Source organism: Cavia porcellus, unplaced genomic scaffold (genome assembly GCF_034190915.1).
Source record: "Cavia porcellus strain 051 isolate PalLab524CR breed Dunkin Hartley unplaced genomic scaffold, mCavPor4.1 scaffold_32, whole genome shotgun sequence".
Lineage (NCBI taxonomy): Eukaryota > Metazoa > Chordata > Mammalia > Rodentia > Caviidae > Cavia > Cavia porcellus.
The window spans coordinates 41,750,463-41,770,979 of record NW_026947515.1 but is presented as its reverse complement, the minus strand read 5'-3'; the positions used below and the strand labels follow the sequence as shown (position 1 = coordinate 41,770,979).

Genomic DNA, 20,517 nt, shown 5'->3' with positions numbered 1-20,517 from the left:
TAAATAATTCCTTTGATTGAAGCAAAATAGGAGGAGAAATGATTAATTCTTATTTAAGAGGACTGCTTCCCTCAATGACTTGAAGGTCTAGAATAAGAGAATTCTGCACGAAATCAAGCGAGCCTCATGTAGACTGCTAGAGAGCAGCCCAGCGGACAGTGAAACCCAGAGGACTTGTCCAGAAAAGAGCTTAGAAGACAAGAACGAAAGCTGTTCTTTCCAAATTTGCTAGCATGGGGTTACTACAGTCTGTTCCCTGCCACATAGAGACACCTCAGCGGGAGAAAAGGTCTGAGCTTGCAAAACTCTCAAGAAACACTGGGTGACAGGTAGCGGTTTGGGAGGCGCTGGTCGACTCACAGGAAGACTGCAGTAGGAATTGTGTTTCTTGACAATTTCAAATCACAGTCAGAGAAGGAGCAGGGAGGGAATGAAGCAATCTGATGACTAATTTGGATTTGGTGCTGACTTTTCCCTGTGTCCTATTGATTCAGTTCTGGCTTTTAGGAGGCCCACTGAAGGACAGGGAAGTGGCTCAAAGAAACCTTCAAGGAAAGATGCTCGCTGGCTTTGACTGAGCAAATGTCTGCAGTGCCAGCACTCCCAGAGGCCGCAGCAGCCTCAGCCTCTAGCTCTGGACCACTGACTGAGGCCTGGAGCGCTGCAGCTCAGTTCTGAGAGCCGCACAGCAGCAGTGGTGCCCGGCAAAGCTGTGCCCCGGACAAGCCAGCTCAGCTCCCTGCACTCTGAGCAGTCTAGGAGCAGAGAACAGAGTTCTGGAGACAAACCGTTATCTCCCTCCTCTCTCAGCCTCAGAAACCACACAAGCCAACCAACCCAGCCGGCCATGACTACTTGCCTACTCTCAGATACCTTGAACTTCATCAATTCTCACGCAAGAGTGCAGACCCCATTTGAGGCCATCACTGGGCAGTGGCTCTGGTGGAATCCACCTCCAAGAAACCCTTTATTTTTAGGAAACTAACATGTTTGCAAGACTAATGGGCAAGCAAAAGAAAATATGACAATGACATTCATTAACTACTGTTTCTGTTGAGCCAGGCTCCCCCCAACTTCCTGACAGCCCTCTGAGTGAGGATTACAGGGACCCCCACGGTGCAGATTAGATAATAATCCTATTCGCCAAATCAAAGTGCAGATTTTACTTTCTCCATTTTTTTCTTTCACTTTATAGCTATCTTGGTAATTTGATTTCACTTTAGGGCTTTGATTCACCCAATATAAGCCAAACACACTTCCATGAAAAATAGTCCGTATGTTTCTGGATGCATCCCACCACGACCACTAGAAGGTTTTAAAAAAATATTGCCATGTATCAGGCATGAACTCAATCCTTTTTAAAGTCCTGCTCTATCCTTCCAAAATCCAGCTGTACTGTTGTTCTTCATTCCTCTGGATGTCTACTCCCATCACAAAACTGAAAACACATTGCATCCGTCTTTCCCATCTTTGAAGGATCTCCCCACCCAGAACACATGCATCTTTTGCTAACTTACTCATTCAGTTCCTAAAGGAGTTCAAAGACCATACTATAAGCTAAATGTGGGCTGGATGTCCCTGCCCCCAAAAAGATTAAAATCTAGTAGGAGAAAAAGAATAAAATAGTGTAAAAATTCCAGTACAATCATACAATTTCACAGATTTGAAATCCCAACACAGCTGCCATTATAACCACAGCCTGCCTTCATAATGCAGGTTTCAAGAGAGCAAGGCATTTGCTGTTCCCTGAACCAGACCAATGCCTGCTGGCACATCAGTAGGCCTTCAATAAATACTTACGGAATCAATGTGAGTACGTCATAGTACATACAGTCGAATAGCATTGGTATTACACTTACCCAAAGACATCTGTAGCTACTATTTATTATTTCCTCGTGCTGAGAGCTGTGTGCAGTGCTCTTCAGAGGCAATCTCATCATCGTTACCACGATTACCACATTACCACAATTTAATCCTTGATGCCCATTTTACAAATAAGGAACCTAATGTGCAGAGAGGTGAGCTCCAGATTACCAAGCAGCAGTCGAAATTTATCATTAAACAGCCTGTGTGCCCAACCATTAGGTGCACAGTGGCCAAGGAGTGCTTCCCATAAAACAAACGAACATAAAGGGACTGATGGTAGAAAGTTCAGGGCCAAAGAAATGTGCAGACTGGAGAAACAGACCAAAGAAGCGAGAAAACCCTTTCCCCGTTAAATACAATGTGTTTTATCAACTCGTTTTTATAACCGCTGATGTCTACTCCTTGGATGAGAGTACTTCAATGGAAAGCACTAGTCGTTTATCAGAACGCATTTCAATCAGGCAAACCCTACCTTGCTCAAGTGACCTGAGCCTTTTGCTAGAAGCAGAGCAAAGAGCCACAAGAAAGGGCAACTTTCAAGCCGACCTCTAGTCATCTCTAAGAGAAAGAGAAGTTGTCACTTTCTTGTCACAAGGACAAGAAATAAATGGCTTCCTAAAGCAATTCTACAAATGCTTTCATAAATCCACATCTAACATCAAAAAGTCCAGACTTTCAATCCCATGTGTTTCCAATGACTTCAACAAATGAGACGCCAATTCTGGCCCTTCTGCTCCCACATATACAGGGTCACGACTTGCAACCTTTTCAGTAGAGTAAAGAAATTGCTATTCCTTTCATTTTCCCTCAGGAATCAGGAGTAAACTTTTAATCTTGACAATAAGTATCAATGAGCATCAATTACCTACAAGGCATTCGAGGAAGAACATGCAGTTACAGCTCATTCCTGAGGGCAGAATAGAATAAATAGAGAGGTCAAATTGGGCATGGGCTTACAGACCACTGGCAATGCTAAGAGGGACGAGATGCCACTGGAAGCTTCTAAGCTGCAGGGCAACATGCAGTGATTTGTGCTGTAAAAGGTTCTCTCTAGATTTCACCAAAATAGATACAGTCTGGCTGTCACTGTACCTGAGGAACGATAGAATGATGCCATCTGATAGAGACAAGACACATCCACACAGCAATATCTAGCCAAGTCCCAACAATTCGTAGGCATCTCTAGATGAAGTTACTTTGTACTAGTGAGAACATGCTTTCAAAAAGACTGCACTTTTGCTGAGATTCGATTCCCCTCTTACCTTCTTTCATTTCCTCCGTGAATGAGGCTGAAAAATAAGGTACTATGTTCCTAGTTCAAAAATTGTACCACTTAAAAATAAGTCCTGAAAAAATGCCAGAGTTGTGTTCCAGAGAGACAGCATAGAGAGCTCCGAACATTTAGAATCTAGCCTTGCACTGATATATCAGATCCCTGTGTGTAGAGTCAGGGACCTCCTGAGCACTTGGTTGGTCTGATGTGATAACCAGTGCCAGCCTGCAGGGTGACGCAGAAATCCTAGACATTCAAGACTGGTCAACGTGTCATCTGCTCAACCAGCAATAACATGAAAACACTATCTCAGCACCCAACCTACCAAAGGCGGTCCACGTGAGGCTATATTTATGGCAACACCGTGCCAAAAATCTGGGCTAATCTGACTCTGCTATTCATAAATTCCCCCTCATGTGAAAGCACATGTGTTTAGGAAAGAAAAACGAATCCAAGTCAATTTTAGACATTGTTACTTGGAAACCATCTGGAGTGCCCAGAAGCATGAGAAGCCAAGGCATCCCCTGCCCTCAAATGCCCACTGTAACTGGGGCAGTGTGCTTAGATGGGAGTCTAGATGGCACTTACTCCCAAGAAGCCCTCACACCCACCCTGCAGGTGCCTGCTCAACTCCACTCCCCACTCAAGGAAGGTATTTGGTTTCTTGATAAACCTAGTGGAGAACACTTGACTCGACTCAAGGTGTTGAGCTTGTACTTGAATTGCACCCAGGGCTGGGCTCTTTGCTTTAGGGCTGCTTTAGAATTGCATGCCTGAATTCCTTTGCCACAGCAGGGACACGAAATCCTTCCCCTGGGACAGAAGGTATGAAAAATCCCCTCTACCACACAACATTCTCTATTCAGAAAATGTCTAGCTCTGGGAAAGACCCCACCAGAATCCTTATGTAACCTTAACAGATACTGGCTCCCCGTGCAGCCACTCCTGGAAACTCTGGCCCCAATGCAGCTCATTTTCACAGTGATGAAGGCAGGCTGGGTCTTCCAGCTGCTTAAGGGCCTAGCTGTTCGAGGCAGTGGCACCCCGGTCCCCATCTCCTGCCTGGCTGTGATCCTCCGCTTATCTCATCTGCCAAAGGAGTTGGACCTCCTTTTTCGCAGCCAGCCTCCTTCCCTCTGCTGAAATCAATGGAAGGCAGCGCCAGGCCACCAGCACCTTCTACTCTGCCCACTACTCCCCCGCCTCCATCTCCGCCATCCTCTCCCCACCACCAGAGGCTTGGGGGAACCCGGCCAAGAAAGTGATCCAGAATCTCGTACAGTCACAGTCCCTGAAAACAAACACGGCGGGAGGGGCAGGCCCAACAGGCCAAACACTTCCCCTGGACTCTGAGGCAACCCCGAACTCGACGCAGGGTCAGGTAAGGGAAGAGATCTCTGGAGATCACTGCGGCTGGGCTGCCCGAGGCACCATCAGAGCAAACACCTGTTTCCAGGAAGCTACAAGGCCAGAGGGAGCAGGGAGTCCAGGGAAAAGGCAGGGAGGACGAGGTGAAGGGGCAGCTGGGGACGCAGGTAAAGGATGCGTCACACATTGCGCTTGGCAACCAGCGCCGCGACCAGCAGGCAGTGTGCGAGGAGAGTTCCAGGGTCCTGGAACTCCAGATCCGGGGGGTCGCGCCTGCCAGCGGAGCCCAGATGGGGGCAGCGCGGGGAAAGGGAAGGCGAGCAGGGCGGGGAGGCCGGCGAGCTCCAGCACCTGTGCGCCCCGCGCGGATGCAGCCTCGCGGGCGCGCAGCGGCCGCCGCGGCCAGCGGGTGACCTACCTGCCCACCGTCTGGTTGGCCAGCTGGCGCATGCGGTTGAACTGCTTCTTCATCGTGGCCCCGCTGCCGCGCTAGCCCGCGAGCTGGGGAAGGACGGAGCAGCCCGGAGCCCGCCGCGGGGTTACATGGCTCCCGCGCGGAGCCTCCGGGGCGGCGGCGGCGGCACTGCGGAGCCGTCTGGCCCGCGCACGGCTCCCTGCCGGGGGCACCACAGCCTACTCCTGCCGCTGCCGCGCTGCCTCGGGCTTCATCCTCCTCACGCACGCCGCGGGCCCCTCATAGCAACGCCCCCAGCCGCTTCGGCGCCGGCCGGGTCGCCTCAGGCTGCAGCCCCAACCCCAACCCCAGCCCCAGCCCCGCGCGCGGACCGGGGAGTCTCCGCAGGCTGGCTGGCTGGCTGGCTGGCCGGGGGTCCCCGTGCGCCTGTGCGGAGAGCGCCGTGCATGCTGGGACTTGTAGTTCTCCACTTGGTGCCCACCTTCCTTCTGGCCAAAGTTTGCAGGGAGCGGGAGGGGGCAGCGTCGTCGCCCTCGGCTTTGCACTTTAGGGTTATTCTAGTAAAGAAAAATGTTTTCCTGTTTTTAAAAAAAAAATAACAAAATGAAACCAAAAAATGCAACAGCAAATAAAACTACTGAGCATCTGTCACCTATTGCATTTAAGTGTGAGTCCCAGCTGTTCTGAATTCACAGCAGGAAGACACAGGCTAGAGGTTCATTTAGTAGTATAAAGTCACCTGATTCAAGTTGAAGTGCCAGGTTAAGCTTGGGGCAGGCACAGGGATTGGATACCAGGAAAAGCATGCATCCTAGATATGTCGTTCTTAATTTTCAGCAAATAAGCAGAAGTCAGCATAAAAGAACAGAATCACAGGGGCATGGCGTCTGCCGGCCCAGGCTGACTGAGAAGGCATTTTTGTATGGCTTAGATTCCAATCCCAGCGATTCCCATTTCCTTTCCACCGTCAGAAGACCAAGAACATCAACGGTGGCAGCTTCCTATATGCCACCATTTTTATTGTCATTGGTGGCTTTCTTCAGGGCTATCCATAGGACAAGATGGGTGATTGCAGTTAGATGTCACCGTTTACCAAGTAACAGCAGTATGGTATATGCATCGTAGGGTAGCTGGGGCTTTGGATCAAATATATATAATTTCCTATATATATATATAATTTCCACGTACCTGTTATATAAGCTTAGGAAAATTCCTTTACCTCTCTAAGAGGTTTCCTCTTTTCAAGTAAAGAAATAATGCTACCCGATAGACAGCAAAGATAGAAAACTGTTAAACTACTAATAATCAAATTGCACATATATTAACTCTGTAATACAATGTATAATATTGATTTAGAACTAATATGATAATTAGCATAATAGTAAAAGATCTTATTCTACGATAGAACCCCTATTCTAGTAGATGAAAGTACTTTTTCAAAATTAAATATTTTGCATATGTTGACTATAGTCACAGGATGTCCTAAATATGGCTCTCAGTAACTTGCTGGCCAGCTGAACAAAAGATGGTTTGAGGCATGTCTTGGCTGAATGAACATGAAATTCTTAATTAATTGTGAATTTAGCCTCTGCTTATTAGGTCAGGCAGCTCCAGCCAATTAACAAGTGAAGGCATTATTTGCTTTTAACTCGCTGTATATGCCTGTAATGTCAATATAATGTTTGTACAAAATGAAGTTATTTTCATTTTAAAATTTCAAAATCCATGGCATCACATGATTTTTATCTGCATAGATAATAGTGAGACGCTAAGTGCACTATTTGAATTTTAGCAACTTTATGATAATATTTAGACTTACCTTATCCTTTACAAGTAGCCTCTGACCACATGTGGCTGTTGAAATTTAAATTAAATGAAATTAAGTAAGACTTAAGATGTAGTTCCTTAGTCACAATTTATAGGCTTAACAGTCACTAGTATATTTTTGTTTCCTACCTCAGGGAAGGAATGATGATGCAGAAAAAGAGAAAGAGATGCTAAATCTCCTCTTTTGGTCTTTTTAAGCATACTTCAGAAATGTGTGTTGGAGGTGGGTTAGCTCAGCGGCATAAGTGCCTGCTTGGCAAATGCGAGGGCGTGAGTTCAATCCCCAGCACCAAAAAAAAAAAAAAAAAAGAAAAAAGAAAAGAAATGTATGTTGGAGAATGGAGTTTGTAAAGAAGACCAGGTTGTAAGAATAGCTGCCTGCCATGAAGGATATACTAGCCTACTTAATCCAAAGGATCCACAAGCTGTGTGGTGTGGGAGATGCTGATGGGTGAGACGGAATGCAGGGAGAAAGAAGGAAGCACATGGTGTAGGCACAGATTATGTCGTTGTCCATATGTTTCATGTTTATCTCTATAAAAAGGGATCAAACTTCATCTCCTCGTTGAGGTCAAGATCATCATGGGATATTCTTGTTAAACAACTATCCCCACAAATGATTCAGGCCACTTTTAAGTTTTAAGAGTAGTTCTGTTAACCAAGTGTCGTAGTGTGTGCCTATAATTCCAGCACTCCGGATGTGAGGGCAGAAAGATAACTGGCTATTTTTAAAAGGAAAAAGCTAATACAACTAAAGAAAGGGAGAAAGAAAAACTGAAACACAAAATGTCAAAATGAAGAAAAGGATTTAAACATAGGTGCAAAAATATATACAAGAATATATTTGTAATTTTATGTTTACTTATTTTGAAATAAGCTCTTTGTTTTTAGGGAAATACAAATTGATACAGGTGTTTCAAAAATAAGTGGGAAGTTTGAGCAGATGAGGAACACTGAGGGACCATGAAGAGATTCTTGGTAAAGATAAAGTTCAAGGGGGCTGGAGATTTAGCTCAGCGGCATAAGCGCCTGCCTTGCAAGCAGGCAGTCGTGAGTTTGATCCCCAGTACCAATAAAAAGGAAAAAGACAAAAAAAAAAAAAAAAGATAAAGTTCAAAATAAAGTAGTCAGCCACACACACACACACACACACACACACACCACCACCACCACCACCACCACCACCACCACCACATACACACAAAGTTGTCAGGTTAGGTCCAAAGTGTATTTTTCTTTCTAGAGGTTCCCTATGTAGTACAATCTGGCCTCGAACTCATAGCAATCCTCCTACCTCAGCCTCCCAAATGATTACAGACATGCATCACCACCCCCGGCTTCCAAATGGTTTTATGGAAAGTTCTGGTAAAAGTTTCAAGGAAATGAAATTTTCTCTGCTGTTTAAAGTGTTCCAAAGTACAGAAATAAAAGAGAGCATCCTAACTCATGAAATTGCCCTAATGCTGTTATCAAAACCAATGAAGGTAGCACACACACTCACATCATTATCATTTACAGGAATAGATGTAAAATTATTAATAAAGTGTTAATAAATAAGAGCTAACAGAACAGTGTATGTGTTTAGGTTAAAATGTGCATATATTTTAATAATACCAAGGAAAACTTCAGAAATTTCAGATAAATTTTAAAAGCCAAAAACCAATCATTCATACTAACCAAGATAACACTGAATTTGTTAATATATTGAAAACTGGGTGTCATACTCTAGTGAGGTCAATGTGTTCTTTTTTGTCTTCTGTTAGTCCGAATATCTCTATGATCAACATGTTGGTGGGTAAAACTTTGAAAATATATTTATTTACTTAAGGTCCAAATTAAAGAGCTAAAATTTCTACATTAAAGTGTATGTTTTCAAACTTCCTGTTTCCTACGGCCAACTTATCCTCCAGGTAAAATATGGAGACACGTTACAATGTTTAAGTAGGCCATTGTACGCATACCCTGACCTACACTGGAGATTAAGTCTTTTATAATCTTGCTGGCTAAATAGATGGCAAATGCAGTATAGCGATGTTGTAATTTGCATTTATTTTTGTCTCACACTAACATTTTCCCATGATTCAGAGCCATTGGTACTTTTTCTTTGATTATTTACTTCTTTGAATTTCCATGCATTTTCCTGTTGTAAAATGCCACATTTTCTTATTGACTTTGTAAAGCTCTTTAGTCACATTAATTATAGGAGTGCTATTATATCTTGTGGTACATGTTTTCTCTAGTTTGGTCTTTCCGTCTTAAAATCTGTAATGTTGATTTTTATGTTCCAAGAATTTTATCATTTTAAGGTAGCCAAATCTATCTATTTTTCTTTATATTTTATGTCTTTGGTTTAATGCCTTAAAATGCTTCTTTATCTCAAAAGATTATAAATATTCAACTACCTTTTTACTCACAATGTTTATTTGTTCATTTCTTTTATTTGCAGTAAACTGTACATTCAAATTTTGGTGCTAGGATGATAACTAAAAACCAGTAATTAAGGCTCATTTCTTTCTGCAGTGTTAATTTGCAGTAATTCAAATAATGGCCAAAGTCTGTGTCACTCCTGGAGATGAAGAATCCCACTCACAATCTTGGCAAATAATGGTACAGGTGGTTTCTGAGTGAGGGGAGGATTGGCCAGGCAAGTTTTTCTATGTGTAGGGGGAAATTAAATGGAGACCTGTGCCATCTCTGAAAAATGACTTCTCTCACTACCTCGGTCACCAGATTCAGATTAACCAGAACTCTCATGTGAAACGGAACAAATAAAAAAACAGTCAGTGGTTTAATATAACAGTGATGAAGATTAGTGATCATGATGACAATGGTGGTAATGAACCATTTAGCCAAGAACTACTGTAAGTCCCTTGACAGGCATTATCTTATTCAATCCTTAAACTCTTACATGAGGTTTTATTATACCCACCTCACAAATCAAAGCTCAGATAATTTAGGTGGATCATCATTCAAATGCCAGAAATGGATTTAAAGCTAGATGCCTCTAGTTCAAATATTTGTCCTTATATGCAATGTATATAAAAATCATGTGTTTCCCATTAGGTGTACAATTTTTATATTTCTATACACCAGTTAAAGGTAAATATAACTTTAGAATTAAAAATTAATAATAAATGAAATATACAAATATATATGTACATCTGTATGAATGGAGATTTTTGTAATATGTGTATTTATACATACATATATACACAGATACGTTTATGCATGTATATATAGATATACTTATATATCTATATATGTATCTGTGCTTTAGTTACAGGGTATTACTTACATAAAATAGGGAAACTAACCTGAGAATTATGAAAAGATGGCCTTCGGCCAAAGAATTGCACAGAAGTAAGGGAAATATATTTTTTCATTCTATCTTGTAGTCTTAGTAAGGACTAAGAGAACATTGTTTTAGTATAACAGGAGCTTGTTGCCAAGAAAAGGAGCCACATTAAACAAGAAAGAGCTCTTGGATAAAAGACACATGACTTCCAAACTAATGAAACTGAACGGAGGCAGGAAATCACAGATTTGGCACAGCCCAAACTGGAATTAATGCATTAAAAGATGGCTAGAAGAGTGCTTCCAGAATTCAAAAGGGAAAAGTAGCTCATGCAGTGAAATGGTGCAGAAAAGAGAAGAGGCATGGAATATTTTTTCCAGAACACTCCAAAGACACATGTAATAGACTTTTCAGAGCTGATAATGAAGAAGAAATAAGCATAAAAATACTAGAAAAGTATTTTGCCCAGTTGAAGGAAGGCCCAAGTCTAAATTAATTCACCAAGTACCACAAAATATTGCCGGTGGGAGGAGCCTTGGCTGTATCTTGGTTAAACCTCTGAAATTCAAAGATAGATCCATATATATATATATATATATATATACACACACACACACACACACACACGTATATGAGAAAGAAGTTGATCTCTGAAAAACAGAAAGTGGTTCATCTTATGCCCAATGCCAATTAAATCTGGAGCTACATTCACAAAGCTCAGTGGAAATAGATGTAACTTAAGTGCAGCTCAAGACGTCTACATCTGGCCTAACGTTCATCAACTAGGGCAAGACAAAGTCATTTCTAGGGATGTAATAACTGGGAAGATTTACTGATCATCCTTCCTTCTGAAAAAAATGTTGGCCAAAAATTATTTGTTCCACTAAGATAACTTTTAAAATGGGAAAAATTAGTTTTGCACGGTGATATATACCTGTAATCCCAGTACTCAGGGATTACAGGTATATAGGCAGAGGCAAGATAATCACTGTGAGTTTGAGGCTAGTCTGGATTATATAGTGAGTTCTAGGCCGGCCTGCACTACACTCAAGATCTTGTCTCAAAATAAATAAATAAGTAAAAATTTTAAGGGGGAGTATTTCTTCAAGTTCCTGTAGAAATTTATTTCTTAACATACAACAAAAATTCTAACCTTAAAGGTAATACTGGTGAACCAGACTAATTCACATTTAGGAACTTTGGTTTGTCAGATGGCACCATCAGAGAGACACCAAGAGAAAGAAAAAGTTGTCCTCAACACTGAATGTAATGCATGTAACTGTCAAAAGAACTTGACTCCACAATATAGAAGAAATACAACAAATCAGTAGAAAAATGGAAGGAAATCCAAGCAAAAAATGAACATGAGACTTAAATAAGCACTTTTCCAGAGTCTATATAAATGGTCAAAATGATGAAAAATTGTTGAACCTCATTAATGACCCAATATATGCCATTGCATTTTACAATGAAATAACATCTCATACCCATAGAATGTCTAAAATTGGAAAAGACTGGTTAAATCAAGTCTTGGTGAGAAGGAAGCAGAAGGAGAATTCTGACATATTATGTTGGGAGTGAGATCAACATAAGGACTTTAGAGAATAATGTCTAATATCTGCTAAGGCTGGGCAATATGCACACTTTATGAGCTAGAAATTTTACATGGTATTATCTTGGTTACTATTTCCTCATTGCTGGGGCAAAATACTCAACACACAAAGCTAAAGGAGGAAAGGTTTATTTAGCTCACAGTTTGTGGAAGTTTCAATCCATAATCTGCTGGCTCCAAGGCAGAGTGGTTCATGACAGAGAGTTACAGATCATGGAGGAAGAATATGGCAAAAACAACAAGAGCAAAAAGGGAGAGTGTGAGAGAAGACTCTTTTAGTCCCTTATGTTGTTTGTAGGCTACACATCTTAGGGTGACTGTAGCACTCATACCCATAATCTCAGCATTGGACCATGAATCAGTCACAAACTCTAGAAGTCTGCCCCCATGACTGTATGAGGCTTTCAGGAGACAACCAGACACAAGCCATAACACATGTTAAACAGAAATGTGTACATGTTTGCCTCAAAATGCATGTGCCAGAATGTTTATGTTGGCAATATTTGTAATACCAAAAAATTGGAATCAATTGAAATGTTTACATAGAGTAAGTGGTGGTACATAACAGAGTGAAAAGACAATCCACAGAGTAGGAAAATTTTTAGTCAATTGTCTCTCAGAAAAGGAAATTCTATCTAGAATATATAAAGAGTTCAAAATATGAGACCATCCAGATTCAAAGACCCAATTCAAAAATAGGCATCTGAGATGAATATATACTTCTCAGATGAAGAAATACAAATGACAAATAAATATATGAAAAAAATGTTCAGCATCACTAGTCATTCAAGATATGCAAATTAAAACAAAACTGAGATGCCATCTCACCCTGGAAAGAATCACTTTCATCACAAAATCCGCAAATAACAGATGTTGGAAGGGCTGTGGGCATAAAAGAACCCTTATTCATTATTGGTGGTAATGTAGACTGGCGCAACCACTGTGGAAATCAGTGTGGAGATTCCTAAAAAACTAGAATTAAAGGTCCCATTCCACCCAGGTCGTCTGTTTCTGGGTATCTTCCCAGCACGAATTAAAAACATCATGCCACAATGATATATGTGCACCCATGTTTACAGCAGCACAATTTGTAATAGCTAAATCTTGAAAACAACCCAAATGCCCATCAAAGAAGGAACGGTTGAAAAAGATATGATATTTCTATATGATGGAATACTACTCAACCAAGGAACTACCATGGATGAAAAGGGCAGGACACTGGGTAAAACAAAAAAAATGCAAGTTAGTTACACTATCAGTGTCTCTTAGTTCATGAAAAATGAAGGTTTGTGCTAATACTGATGGCAGAAATTTTAATGCTTATATCTTGTACACTGAGCAGCTACTTTAAAGATAACATATGCTGTATTAACTATTATTATTCTACTATTATGTTGGTTTGAAATTTTGTTTCACATTTTTCCATAAAATAAAAAAAAATAAATAAATGGGAGTATGTTTACACAATGGAATACAATACTGTAAGGAAAATGAATCCGTTACTCCGTCACTTAATAATGAATAAAAACATGGGTAAATCTCACAAACAAGATGAAACCAAAAAGCCAGGTCCCCTTAAGTGTATAGTATCTGACTTTTTTCCATAAAACTCAAACATAAATACAACAAATTAACAGTAATAGCACTTGGGGTACGGCTTTACCTGGAAGGAGGTTTGGAAGAATACAGTAGTTCTGGGAGGGACCTTCAGGGAGTTTCCATGGCTCTGGTAATAGAAATGTCCTAGTTCTTTATCTAAGGGGAGGTCATGCTGAATATATACATTTTGTAAAAATTCAACCAGGCTCTACACTTATAACTTGTGTACTTCTCTGGGCAATTATTATAATTTAAAATCAGCGTTAAAATAAAATTAACATATAAAAGCTTAAACATTTGGAAATTATAACGCAGTCTTCTAAGCTATGTTTTAGATCAAAGAGAAAATCAAAAGTATAATTAAAGAATTATATATATATATATATATATATATATATATTTTTTTTTTTTTTTTTGGAGACAGGGTCTCGCTGTGCAGGTCAGGCTGGCCTTGAGCTTACTTTGTATGCCAGGCTGGTCTCACAATGATTTTCCTGCCTCAGCCTCCCAAGTTCTGGGGTTACAAGCATGCACCACCATGCACAACTTGTAAAGAATATTTAGAATCCCATAGTTTTGTCTTTTGGGGGAATACTGGGGATTGAACTCATGATCTCGCGCTTGCCAGGCAGGTGCTTATGCCGCATAGCTAAACCCCCGACCCCACTCATTTTTTTCCTTAGTTTTATCTTAAAACTGCACTCGGAAGAAAATTCATGTCGGGGCTGGGGATTTAGCTCAGCAGCATAAGCACCTGCCTTGCAAGCTGGCAGTCGTGAGTTCGATCCCCCGTACCGATACAAAAGAAAAAGACAAAAAAAAAAAAAAATTCATGTCTAAAAAATTTTCCATATTATCAGAAAAAAGGAATTAAATGTTCATCTAATGATGTTTGAAAAGAGTAAAAATATCAAATCAGTGGCAAAAACATGGAGGAATAAATTGATTCAGGTAGTAGAATAATATGAAAAGAAAGTATAACAATGTATTAATAAATAAAAAGGTATAGTATGATAGTACAATAAAAGGAACAAATATATGACAAGTTCGAGAAGAAAAAATAGATATATAACATTCAGAGGGAGAAGGAATTTTAGGCTGAGACCTCAATCTACAACCGCAGTTGTATTTTTCATGACTGAACTTTGTGTTTTGTGAATGATTCTCTTGAGCAGCAGAAACACGATTTTAGGTATTTGAGAATGATTTCCTTTCCCCTGTTTGGAGCTCAGGTTTCTCAGGAGCTAGGATGTGCCATATGTAGTAAGTGAACGAAGGGTGGCAGTGTATGATCTGCTCAGAAGTCTGTGCACCCATGCTGTTTCTGCAGATTACAGGAGCATGTACTCTCATCACAGACCACCAGATATTTTTCACAGATCTTTCTCTTCCACCTGAGTCTGGTTCGTGCTTTTCAAGAGTGCTATACAGGAGATGATTCTATAGATTCCTAGCCATTCTAAGCAGTAGGCAACTCACCTGCACCTGTCAAAAAAGCTCCAGAAGGTCCATTCTCTGTGAAGTGCAGAAATCTCCTTCAGTAGGTACTGAGCAGACCCTCTAAGACTGCCTCGGGTCTGTATATTTGCCTGAACGTAACATATCCTCTTCCACTACTAAAGTTCCAGCCTTACTAGTATGCTAACCTTAGACACCCTTCCCTTAGGAGTCTTCCCTTAGGGCTTTTATAGTGGGGATAAGATGAATGTCCGGGACAAGGAGTGAAAATACTTAGGGAAGTGGATGAGCAAAGGATTTCTTCTGTTGGTTGATTATCAGAACCTCATGTGGCAACACACAGAAGCAGAGGACAGAAAGACCATTTCGAGAGACTGTTACAGATTCCATTTGAAGAGATCTCTGTTGAGTATGTGCTGTTTGATAGGCTGAGTGGGAAGAGCTGATAAAGATGGGTGAGAGTCACTCTTTAGTCCTTCCTCTCTCCTCTTTCCAACCATGCTCTCTGTCATGGTTTATGTCATTGGCCCGCAAGCCTCATGAATTATGGACTCCACCAAATCTAGCATTTGTGATTGGTTCGATGTCTAGTGCTTGGATTGGTGGTGTGAGTGTTTCACCCGCCCAGGGGTGGAGCCTAACCCTAACCCTAACCCTAACCCTCTCCCTCACCCTCTTTCTGTCCATTTTACACTTGTTTACAGCTGGCCATGTATGGTGGCCCGCCGTCCAACGTTGCCTTAGAACCAGCTGAGTATAGACTTTAACCTCCAACCTGTAAGAATAAAGCTTTCCTTCCTTCATTTTGGGTGTCATGTATTTTGTCCCAGCAATGAGTAAAAAGTAACTAAGACACTCCCCATCTGTCCTGTTCTATCAGGGTCTAAGTCGTTTTGTTTCTGTTATCGCCTACTGACTGTCTCTGAACCTGCCCATCTTCCTCCACTGTGTGGTCATTGTTGCGTCTGAAGATTGGCCCAGCTTGCCCCAGTGGGCAGCTTCTCTGTTACCATCAACAGCTAAGAGACACCTGAGGCTAATTCTTTCTGTATCACTAGGTAAAGTTGACATGCCAGTTATCTTTGATATTCTTAGTCCCTTCCCAAGCTACAACTTCAACAGATCCTACATCATCCCCCGTACTTTGATCCTTGTATAGCTCTGTGACCCGTCTCCACTGGTCCAGACTCTCACTGATTCCTCCACTCCAGACTTCCTCTTGACCCTAACGAGTACACCAAAATTCCTGCATCTGAAACCGGTTTGAATCGCCTCTGCAGCCATTTCTACAGGCCCTACACTTCCATCCTTTCTTCTTGTTGTTATCTTCATATTTCCCAGTTCTTTCTCACTCCTTGACCAATTCTGAGTTCAGCTTGTCCTCTTTTGGCACTCTGCATCCTGCTTCTGTCTTGTACGATGTTGGCGTCTACATGGCTGAGCACTCAACATGCTGGAGGTATAAAGCCTTGTTGGGCCCAGTGATTTGCACATGTGTATCATTTTAGCTAATCACCCCCAAAGCATACCTGGGTCCTCCGGTGAAGCTCTTTTCCTGCAGAATATGAAACTCAGACATAGTCCTCTAAAACTACCTTCTGGCTTCGAGACATTCTTGCTGCACCAACCAGTGAAGCATGAAAGAGACAGTAGTATATATACCAAAGTTAGACACACTTGGCTTTTCCACTTACTGTTTGTACTTGGGAAAATTGACTTTCCCCATTTAAAAAGATGTAGGTTACCATAGAATCTAATTCTCAGAATTTAAAGAGTTAAACGAGAAATTATATGTAGAATTTGCTTATTTAGCACTGGGCAAGTTACATATATTATACACTAAATAAATGTTAGGAACATAGGAAGCTACCTCATGATAAGTCTTAAGTGCTAATGTTCTGTTTTGGAGAAGAGTTTTATTATTATGGAGCTTTTTTGCTTTAGTGACTCCCTCAATTATGGAGAGGCAAGTAAATAGTCCTTCGTTGTCCAAAGGGCACATGTTCCCAGTTGCCCAGATCAACATAGGCTGCTTCTCTAAATATCTCTCGCTGCAGTGAATGTTGAAGAAGGGTGGATCCATTTTAATATGGGTTCCAGAGACCTTGAGAAGAGGCAAGCTCTTGACTTAAGATTTAAAGTAGAAGAGACCTTTCTGGGAAAAGTAGGTGCCAGGCAAAGAATGAATTTGCCACTTAAATTATCTTAATGCCAGAAAGTGATGCAACTGGTGGCTTACGTCCTTTTCCCAGGTCAGTAAAATATTTGAAGCTATACCAAAGCACAAGTGAGTTCTAGGCCCTCAGGTAGCTTATAGTTACTGAAGTTATAGCACTGATTTATCTAGCAAGGTTCTGGGTATGTCTGTAGTCTTGGTCACCGGTTGGTTTTATCACTTACCCCACACAAATTGTTGCGCTCTAGATGCTAAATTACATGGTCATTCCAAATGAACTTTGTCCTTGATACCCCCTGGGAAAGTGGCTACACGAATCTCACTGATTTGATACACAGCAGAAGTGTGGAGGGCTCAACTCCTGCCTGGGCTTGGAAGAGTAGCAGAAGCATCGGATTTAACACTATGCTAGGTGATCATGTCACTCCATGACTAACAGGTCTCTGCCACCTGGGGGTCCATGCTTTCTCTGGTAGGAGGGCGTTTGCTTGAGTAGGGCACAGGGGAGTGAGAGCCCACACCTTCTTCTGCTAGCTGCAATAGGTGGAAAGTCCTCAGACCTCCTTCTTTGCAGCTGTGATACCAAATTCCCAACCTGGAGTTCAGGGGACACCCAGGCCCATTTCCAAACAACACATTTTGTTGACTATAATTGGATTCTCTTGTCTCCAAGAATACACATTTCTGTTTCAGTGGATCTCTTATCCCTTTACCAAAACACAAGGGTACCTGTCATGGTTTATGACTGTGTCCCCCAGGCCTCATGAGTTTGCATTGTGCATTTGTGATTGGTTCATTGTCTAGTGCTTGGATTGATGGTGTCAGTGCTCCGCCCACATAGGGGTGGAGCCAGCATACAATGTAATGGCAGGAAGAAGGCGTGTCTTGCTCTTTGCTGGTTCCTGTTTGCTGTTTGCAGCCGCCATGAACTGCGGCCCAGGCATGCCCGCCCGCCTTGGAGCCAACTGAGTGTGGACTGAAACCTCCAAAAACTGTAAGAAATAAACCTTTCCTTTCCCAACTTGGGCTTCAGGTATTTTGTCTCAGCAATGAGTAAAAAGTAACTAAGGCAGTACCTTAGACATTTGGGGATGATAGTGTATTTTCACATAATAAGTTGGACTTCGGCTAATATATACATTTGGGGGGGACTTTGAACCGTTACAGAGGAATTAATGTTCATCTCCACTGAGTTGCAAACGTGATATTCTTTTACATTGCTGTGTTAATAAGAATAGTATAATCATATTATCAGTCAATACTTGGTCCACGTCTAGTTTCTTGATTGGCCTGATTTCTACATGCAAACTTCACTTCTTTCCCTAGGATAATACAATGTACATCCCATAATCCAGACTTTTACTTCTCTTTAGTCAACCCCAACTCACTCAGTTCTGTTCTCTTGCTTTTCTGAAACATCCTACACTTGGCTCCACTGACCCCTCTGCCTTCTGTCTGCACAGCTGAGCTATGGCCATGGTTGGTGCAAAGTCCACCAATTATGCAGAGGACTTGATTTCCAGCCACATTTCCAACTCTGTCCAGGTGTGTGTCCTAATCAGTCCTCTTCTCTGTTAGCTGCAGCTCTGTTCCAGCTTTTTCCTGCTTTTATTAAAATTTCCACCACACGTATCTCTTCTACCCCATGGAGAAGCACCTATCTTCAGTACAAAATAGAAGCCGCCGTCTGAGAATTCTTCCACTGCACCTGGACCACCTCTATGCTAACCCATTTACACTCAGCTTCTTCTTTCTTAACCATCGCAATGGTTTTCCTCTTCCCAAAGGCAAACCAACCTAGAATTTATTCTCTATCACTTTCTCCTTGTTATGCAACTTAATTCAACCAGCCCAAATTTCTGCTCTCTTGAGCATCCGTTAAATGTCTGGCTCTCCGCTGTGGCCTCATGTGGCTTCCTCGCACAGTGTCATCCTCCTTGAAAGACATCTCTGGATTCACTGCCTCTGTTTCACTTGCTTTTGGTTCTTTAGTCTGTGCCCAAGTGGCCTCACTTCCAAATTGATTTCGTCTTATCAACGATTTCCTTTTCATTAGACCAAAAGAATATTTTTTTTTGGTCATCGTCTTAGTGGAATTCAGAAATAAAGATTCCTGATCTGTTGAAACTTTCTCCTGCTTTGGTTTTAAGAATGTGACCCTCTCCTAGTTTTCTGCCTGGGTTTCCAGCTACCATTTTTCTCTGCTGATATCCTTTGTAAGAGGTTTTTAGGTCATTAAGGAAGTGACCTCAGTGAGGATGTGGGACTCTAATCCTCTTCCACTCCGCTCCCCTGCCCCCTTTCCCCTCTCCTCTCCTTCTCTCCCCTCCTTTCTGTCTTGTGCCCTCTCTCACCCTCCTTTCCTGCCCCCTCATCTTCTTTCTTTCTTCCTTCCTCCTCCCTAGTTTGAGACAATCACTGGGTAACTGACGAGGCTGTGCTATGGTTGTTGTTTGGACTTTGAACTTCCAAAACTTTGAGTTAAATCAAACTTTGCTTTTCATAAATAGCCTATTTCAGCCAGGCATGGTGGTGCATGCCTGTAATGCCAGCTCTTGTGAGGCCGAGGCAGGAGGAGGATCATTGTGAGCTGAAGACCAGCCTGAGCTACAAAGCAAGTTCAAGTCCAGCCTGAACTGCACAGTGAGATCCTGTCTCAAAAAGCCCAAAAAAGAAACACGCACACACACAACAACAACAACAACAACAAAGCAAAGCAAAACAAAATAAAACAAAACAAAACATCCAAAAAACAAAAAATCTGTTTCAGGTATTTTGTGATTGCGTGATAGTTAACCTTGAGTGCCAGAGTGACCGGGCACTTCCAGATGAGTCTGTGGAGGTGCTGGCAGAGCTGACTGACTTTAGGCCAGTACAGTGAAGGGAGGAAGACCCACCCTGATTGTGTGCGTGGGGCCACCCAATAGGCTTGGCCCCTGGATGGTACAAAAGGGGAAGGAGGAGGAAGTCTGTTTATATGCTTGAGTGGGTGGATCTCCTGCTGCTGCAATTACCTGTGGATGTCAGACTCCCACTTCTAAGCTTCTCAGTGCAGAATCACAGCACAGAATCCCCAGGAAGGTTCTAGTGCTTCAGTCTCAAACCATTGTTGCATCCTTGATTCCTCTTGTTCTGAGGCTTCCAGCTTCTTGGCCCGAGCAGCTGTTGGATCCTGTAGTACTCCAGGTGCAGATGGCTCTTGTAGAATATGTCCCCTCTGATCTTGTTAAATCCCCTTTCATATATATATATATATATATATATATATATATATATATATTCTCCTAGAAAAATCTAGGGAATGTGGATAGAAAGCTAATGTACCTACTTTAATCTCTTCACTTCTGTCTTAACTCTCTTAGTCAAGGCCACTCTGCCTCTTGTCTGAGTTAATGTAATGTGCCCTCAAGTCATTCCTGTTCCTCCTCCTACCCTGTCTTTCTTTATACACCAGGTCTCATATGTTTGCTTACTCAGCATCTTTCTTTGCATTCTTGTTTCCATAGAATAAGAACGTGATAGAATAATTCATCAAACTAATTCATAAAAATTTACTGGGCTGCCTTACCCATGTCCTTGTCACTTACTGGGCATCACAGCTCGTCATGTTCCTAAAACACGACGCTAC

General features: G+C 41.8%; 2 protein-coding genes across 5 annotated transcripts in view; one reads left to right on the top strand and one right to left on the bottom strand.

The window, feature by feature from the left end:
* Nucleotides 1–5,065, bottom strand: part of Arhgap44 (Rho GTPase activating protein 44) — a 191,744-nt gene extending 186,679 nt beyond the window's left edge. For all 4 annotated transcript variants that reach the window (XM_063241806.1, XM_063241804.1, XM_063241805.1 and 1 more), the window contains exon 1: nt 4,926–5,065. In XM_063241806.1, coding sequence (XP_063097876.1) covers nt 4,926–4,978 — 53 coding nt within the window. In that variant the 5' untranslated portion in view covers nt 4,979–5,065. The remainder of the gene's footprint in view (nt 1–4,925) is intronic.
* The window catches only part of LOC134474303 (F-box/LRR-repeat protein 6-like), a 104,882-nt gene extending 97,032 nt beyond the window's left edge, over nt 1–7,850 (top strand). The window contains exon 2 of the mRNA XM_063241808.1: nt 4,926–7,850. Within this exon, the coding sequence (XP_063097878.1) occupies nt 5,051–5,521 (471 nt within the window). The 5' untranslated portion in view covers nt 4,926–5,050 and the 3' untranslated portion in view covers nt 5,522–7,850. The remainder of the gene's footprint in view (nt 1–4,925) is intronic.
* The last annotated feature ends 12,667 nt before the right edge of the window (nt 7,851–20,517 follow it).